This window comes from Lygodium microphyllum, chromosome 6 (genome assembly GCF_053477565.2).
Source record: "Lygodium microphyllum isolate KBCC chromosome 6, Lygodium_microphyllum_v1.1.10, whole genome shotgun sequence".
Taxonomy (NCBI): domain Eukaryota; kingdom Viridiplantae; phylum Streptophyta; class Polypodiopsida; order Schizaeales; family Lygodiaceae; genus Lygodium; species Lygodium microphyllum.
In genome coordinates, this window is record NC_141140.1 from 20,428,415 (window position 1) to 20,435,432 (window position 7,018).

A 7,018-nucleotide genomic window follows, 5' to 3' on the forward strand; every position below is an offset into this window, starting at 1 on the left:
CCCGGGCCTGGTTGTGCACCCCTTCAGGATCTTTGATGGCAAGGGGGGTCACTTCTTTGATGGATTTTTTTTCACTTCTTGGCTCAGCCAATTCACAAAAAGCCAAACGGGTTATGGGTAAGCAAAATATAATCACAATGAAGCTTCAGCATGAGTAAAATCCATTTCAGCACTATAAGATCAAAGAGAAATGACTGGGACATGAGAATCAGCATGCATTCAAGGTCTGGGTCTCCTATTATCTACTCGGACTCATACATTCTCTCAAAAAATTGGATGGGATTCAACAAGAGGCTTAAACGGAGAGAATGAGAGCCAAGAGTCAGTTACCTTGAGTCTTTGGAGAAGAAGGCAGTCTCACTGATGCCACCTCAGTCCTCCATGAGAGCTCCATTTGATCCCGAATGCTCCATGGCTCCAAAATGGGTATGCTTCCTCAAGAAAGGGTGAAATCAAGCTTGGGGCAGGATGGTTCAGGACCTCCTCATGAGGGTTCTTGCTCTCTGGAGGTCCTACTCCATAGCCATGGCTGCCCACAAGTGCATGCTTTCAAACCTTGCTTGTGATCTTCTTCCCGTTCTTCTTAATGGCTGAAATCTCGAGCAATGTTCAAGAGGGACTCCCGAGGACCAAGGAGAGACCAAAATCTTCGAGATTTCTGAGCTCGAGGCCAAGGTTCCATGGCTGCCATCTTGGAACCTAATTCACTCAAGATTGTGTTTATGAGTCCAAGCTAATCTATCTTGGAACCTAATTCACTTGAGTTACAATCTCTCATTTTTGATAATGTATCGTGTGTTTGATTTGCATCCACCATAGTTAACTAGCTCTACATCCGTGTTTATCAACAGAGCGAGGGCACTGGATGAAGCTGATGACAGAGAGAAGCACCGGACGAGGGAGGAGTGCCACTGGATGTCGGAGAGTGCTGAAATTTGCAAGACAATGTATCTGCCAATATATTGGGCCAGACATAAATAGCTGGAAATTACCAAAACTAGCCGACTGCTGCAAGGACATGTCAAAAATATGGTGGACCTGCTCTTGGTGCTGAACTCAATGCAATGATTGATCAAAAATGGCAAATCATTATGATCCCTTTGGTTATGATGTGTTATGTCTACCACTGATACCGTGTCTACCAAGTATTTTGATAGTGTTGCTTCTAAGCAGTGAAGCACATTACATCATGGTATGTCCAATTTATATTCTTAAAATGTACACCTAATGGGGGTTCGGTCACATGTACCAATGATGTCTCTCAGTTGTCAAAGGCATTGGAAAGGTCAGACTTGCGTCAGTCTTTGGTGATGTATTTGCATGTGCTTTATGTCACACTGGTAAAGAAAAATCTAGCTTCTGTTTAGCATCGCCAAAGTTGGATGCCAAGTTACTTTTGATGGTACTTGTTGCTTGGTCTATGTCTTATGCATGATAGCGGTATAGTGTTTACTGGGACTCTTGCCAGAAGCTTATATATTCTCAATGCTTATGGCAGAGAGGCTGTTTGTGGATGCTTTTAGTGGCGCTGCTATGTTTGTGGCTTCTCTTGGATTTGTATGCATCCTTTTCAAACCTAGGCAAGGCCTACAGGAGTAAAAATATATTTTAAGATTAAGACATTAGGTTCTTTTGGGATATGTGCATGTACTGCAAAAAAGTTTAGCAGTCCAAGCTAGAGACAAGGGGTGAAGTTTGTGGGTTGACACACAACAGAGTGTACACATGATCATCAAATATGTTGGAATTCACAAATGCATGTCAATCTATCACATCTTTGGTGATTGCTTAATATAACCTGGTGGTTAACCCCTTGCAAAACTCCATTTAATCTTAGTCTAATATTATCAAAGTATGAGTGTTATGTTTATGGTCAGGTCATTTTCTGCTGACTGTTTTTGAACTTCAAGAGTACTGCACCTTTAGAGAGCTCTCAAATTTATTGTAAGCGATTTTGATCAATTTGAAGGACCTCAACTGCCTCATGAACTTCTGGGAGGGTCCTTGAGACTCCTTCGAGTCCACTCCTATGCATGGTTTTAGTGGAAGCTGAGATAAACCATTCGGCAATGCTAAGGTGGTTGCTATGAATATATTGCTGGACTTGGTATACAGTAACTCCAAAATTACTTTTAAGATTCCTTCTGTTTCTGCTGCCTTGGTTTTGTAAATCTCAAAAGTGCTGATTGCCCTTCTTAAAGCTGGCTGCTCCTGTGTGTGTGAGTCAGCAGCCTGTTTTTCTGCATTCAGATTGCTTGACAGCTCTATGTAGCATAGTGTTGTATCATGCCTCACAATTTTTTCAAAGCCTTGCTATTTTGTCAGCATGATACTGAGGAAGGGCTTTGGGTCTATTTCGATCTTTTAATATATTCTGTGGGTCGATCTCTATGCACTGGAGTGTTTCTACATTTAATGAAAAGCTTAAAGGCAGAAATTCTTTCCCGATTGTCAAAATATGCTTTTAAGAACACAATGTCAGAATTCAAGAACACAAGATGATTGTCTATTGGGATTCCAGAGTTTTACTATTTTACATTTCAGTCTAAATTTTTGGTTTGACAGTGGAGTTATTTTTCATGACATGTTAGCCATAAAACTTTGGATTTCGGATATAATATGCATGTGATTCAAGCTTGAACTTTGACTATTTGTGTACATGTGGAATGACAACATCTATATATGGCTAATTGGTTCTTACAGGTGATTTGAACTTTGATTGTCTTTGTGAACATGTCGAATGACAACATATATATGAGCAATTGATTCTTACAAGTGATTTTATAGATTCTTGCTTATAATTTGGATTGGTGTTGGTGGATTTTCTGAGACAAGTCAGCATGCGTGTATTTGTTTAATATATATGTGCTTATTGCTCTTTCCCTATTTTGCTGGGTAGGGGCAAAACAAATAGCAGGCAAGACAAAACACTGCATACATGAGAAAAATTGTAAGGTTTGAAACAAGATACACCTATAGGAAATGGTCCCTATGCTTCCATCATTGAGCTACTGTTCCTAGCATCTATCTGGCTGCTCCAGCTTGATATCGCCTATAACACCTGTAGTTGATCTAGAAACAAGTACTATTTCAGACTAAATTCTGAGCTAGCCATAAATTCACAGAGACACTTGCTTGGCGGTTTGTTGTCTTCCAGTTTCAGTGATGCATGCCAGACTTTATGCATCATGGGTGCTGCTACTCTGTCAATGTCCTTCCTGCCATATCCTTGTGGTGTTAGGTTGCCCCTAATTAAAACTGCTGTGTCCATTAGCTTTAAAGTCTCTTTGTAGACAGGGAACAAATTGGGAAGATCCTGTGGTAATCTGTGAGCCTGTTTGACAAGGATTCTGTTGATTGACACTGTCAAAGGCTGTTGACAAGGATTCTGTTGATTGACACTGTCAAAGGCACCATGTAAGTGTGTACTGCTTGCAATATTAGGTAGGTTGAGGTGCTTGAATATTTTGCTAAATCTCGACTCATGAGACATCTACTCAGCATAGGCTTTTAAACTTTCAATTCCTAAGTACCATAAAGTTGCCTGCAAAAGTAATTGTTTGGCATGAGATGATTCCTGTTATTGAAGATCATGATTTTACAAACAAAACTTTTTCTGAAAGGTCCTCCTCTGGCCATGCGAGAGCTAGGATATCCATTTATTAAGCATGATGTCTATTTTGGTGCCCTGAACAGTTGTATATTTCCTATTTGCCAAACACGTTTCATACTTGTTGCCATTTTGGTAGACTCTTAGTTAAAAGATTGGATCATGTTTACAACGTGTTGTTTTAACCTATTAACATACGTATGCTAGCACCTTTTTCAAATGGAGACCACTTTTGCATAGATGTGTCACAGCCCCAAATGGCGTAGTCAAAATTTACCATGAATTGCAAAATTAACTCAGGGTAGACATCAAAGCTGCAAATAGAAATATGTAATCTTCTTAATGAGTGTCAACAGTTTACAAGCCACATGAACGTGTCAATGGAAGCTGACAGTTTACAAAGCCAAAATTGATCCGCCTCAAGAGAAAGCGGATGCACAGTCAACTGCTGTTGATGCAAACATGAAGTCTTTACAAGAGCCTCGCCAGAATGGCCTAACATGTACAATGCATTCTACCCATCCCCAGGTCCACAGTTCAAAAACATCCCATGAAACTATGGCTGGAGATCAACACCCACTCAGACATTGCCAGCCACGCGAGAAACCCACTGACTCAAGGTCGTCCTCATCTGCACAACATCATCATGCTCGAACCATCGCTTTGTCAGCTGCATGAAGACAAGGATTCAGATTAGATTGAGCCGACCTAAATCAATCCATATTAGTGCATGTACTAAATATACTCACAAAAGATGCCGTAACCACTCCCTGCAAGCAAGTCTCCACTAGCAGGCGCATGCAATGCATCACATAATACCCGCAATCAACGGCGTTCGGTTGGCACGGTATCACCGCCTGCACAGGAGGGTTGCTTAGTATGGTTTCATGGCGACGCTCCGCAGCCCATATCTGCTCCACGGCCAGCTTAACCATCTCACACATCAATGGAGTGGGTGGCTTGTTCATAGGATCCAAGAATAGCAGCCCCGGCTTCTGATGCAACTGAGTCACCCCATGCCCCGAACAGTTGAAGCACACAAACAATGTCCAATGACCGCTCATGACCAAGGGTAAAAAAACAATGTCACATAGCTCATCAATCGGAGACATAAAGTTGGCCAAGCTCGACTTTGTAGATGCAGTGCCTGCCAAGCCAACCCACAAGGGATCAACAATCCAGAATTTGCAGCTTATTTCCTCCTGTAGGCTGAACTCCATCCACAGCGCAAAGAAGTTCATGTCCAAGGTGCTGGCCTGCTGTGCGGGATCTTTCAATTGTTCAAAGAAGTCCCCCTGTACTGGCAACTCCAGTTGGAGGCGTGTTGACTTGAATCGATATCTGCACAATATAATCAAAGTGTTAAATCAAAGAAGCAGACAAATAGGTATCCACAAGAAGAATCAATTGTATACGAACATGATCCTGCGTGTGTCCCTGTCACCATCAGAAAATGCATATAGCACACGACCAGGCAAAACAGTAATGTCGTAAGATGCGATCGACAATGAAGGCCCCTCTGGCGATAAGAGCTCTATGGGTGTGTCCGCAACAATGTATTCTGCAGCAGCATCCTCCTGATCTGCGGCGTCTATCGACTGTGCATGGTGCGATGACTGCGTCCGAGCTGGGCCCCCAACATCTGTGCTTGCAGTCCTCCGCTGTTGGCAACGCAGAAAAGTAAGTCGACTGCAGAAAAATCAATGGAAACCAGCAAAGTCAACTGCAGAAAAACTGAAGAACAGAGATACACTTACATATCTATCGAATCCTACGGCAATGCGAGCACGGATCCTCTTTATGTGATCATCCTTCTTTGCATCGTATCTTTTCATCTGTTCTGCCACATACGCGTCCACCCATTGCTCCGGACCTCCCATCCTCTGAGAATCTGGCAACTCACTGTATATCCTCCATCCTTTGACCATTGAATCAGTCTCATGCTTTTTTCTATTTTTCTGCCACTTGAATTCCACATCCTCGAATCTCTGGCGGCTACGATGCTCCTCGTACTCCGTGTGGGTGCCGTATACACGTGCATCAGTAGGCCCTATTCTACCTCCAGCAGGGACTGCAATGTTCAGGCCATGCGAAGCTTTTAAATGTTCCTCCATGGCTGAGCGTCGATAGTAGAAGTGTGTGCGCTTGCTGCAGAACTGGTCACAAGTGCACCGGCGAGCCAATCGACCATTCTTGTCAAAGACAATCTCAAAGGCTCGGACGATACCATCATCCGTGGGGTGCACAGGCCCAGGGCGTGCTCTAGGACCACCTCGGTCAATGCCATGTGTGTCTGCACTTGTCGTCGTTTCGCCTGGCAAAGCATCAAATGGCACAACAACAATGTTCAGAATTCAATCTGACTTGATGACAGCATTCATACACAATATTTTCTGACGCGAGTTTCTGATCTGCAGACAAGAACAACAAGAAATCCATAGTATACGTTTTTAAAATCATCCCAAATGGGCATGCAATGTACTCACTTGGTGCTAACCCCGAACCGGCCAACGAGTCAGCAGCAGGGACTTGATGTTCTTCATCACGAATATCATCGGCAGACCTGGCAGCGGCTTGATCTTCCTCATCGGCAAGATCAGCCGAAGGCCTGTCAAGGACAGGATCCTCTTCCTGGGCAAGATCGTCTGCAGGCTCTTCCGTACCTGCATCGTGGTTAACTGTTGTTTAGGCAATGCAATTAAACCTCGGTGCAAAAATAAATTGAAACCACTTATATGCGAAAAATAAAAACTTACAAGTGAACTCCCTTGAAAGCATCCGATTGATGTGAACAAATGGCAGTTGTTTCTTGGTTGGAGATTGTTGCGCCTTTGCTTGCTTTCTGGGAGCCGGCGGCACCACAAATTTGTGCACAAGAACAAACTTGCCAGAGCGGAGCTTCCTTGGTGAGGGCACGTGGGGTGTCTCAGGAGATGGCGATGCCACATGCATGGCTGGCTGAGGGGAGAGTGGTGATGGCACGTGCATGCCTTGTTCCCCTTGCGATCGGAGCTTCCTTGGCAATGGCACTTGGGGTGTCTCGGGGGATGGTGATGCTGCATGCATGGCTCGCTGAGGAGATGTTGATGCCACGTGCATGGCTTCTTGCCCTTGCGATCGGAGCTTCCTTGGCAAGGGGACTTGGGGTACATCGGGAGATGGTGACGCCACATGCATGGCTTGCTTGGGAGATGGTGATTGCTGCCCTTGCGATCGAAGCTTCCTTGGCGAGGGGACTTGGGGTACGTCGGGAGATGGTGAGGCCACATGCATGGCTTGCTTAGGAGATGGTGATTGTTGCCCTTGTGATTGGAGCTTCATTGGTGAGCGTGCTTGGGGTGTTTGGGGGGGTGCTGATGCCATGTGCATGGCTTGCTGCCGCTGTTAACTGCCAACAGTTGAAATCTC

At 44.2% G+C, this 7,018-nt stretch overlaps 2 protein-coding genes across 2 annotated transcripts; both read right to left on the reverse strand.

Moving 5' to 3' along the window:
• Positions 1-3,085: 3,085 nt before the first annotated feature.
• Positions 3,086-6,035, reverse strand: LOC148034356 (uncharacterized). Its single transcript, XM_087680657.1, has 6 exons — positions 5,368-6,035; positions 5,030-5,271; positions 4,360-4,951; positions 4,197-4,280; positions 3,498-3,577; positions 3,086-3,401 (listed from the first exon to the last, which is right to left on the reverse strand). Exons 1-6 carry the CDS (start codon positions 5,722-5,724, stop codon positions 3,086-3,088), a joined length of 1,671 nt encoding a protein of 556 aa, XP_087536783.1. The 5' UTR covers positions 5,725-6,035.
• Positions 5,988-6,676, reverse strand: LOC148034357 (uncharacterized). Its single transcript, XM_087680658.1, has 3 exons — positions 6,367-6,676; positions 6,108-6,273; positions 5,988-6,021 (listed from the first exon to the last, which is right to left on the reverse strand). Exons 1-3 carry the CDS (start codon positions 6,674-6,676, stop codon positions 5,988-5,990), a joined length of 510 nt encoding a protein of 169 aa, XP_087536784.1.
• Positions 6,677-7,018: the final 342 nt, after the last annotated feature.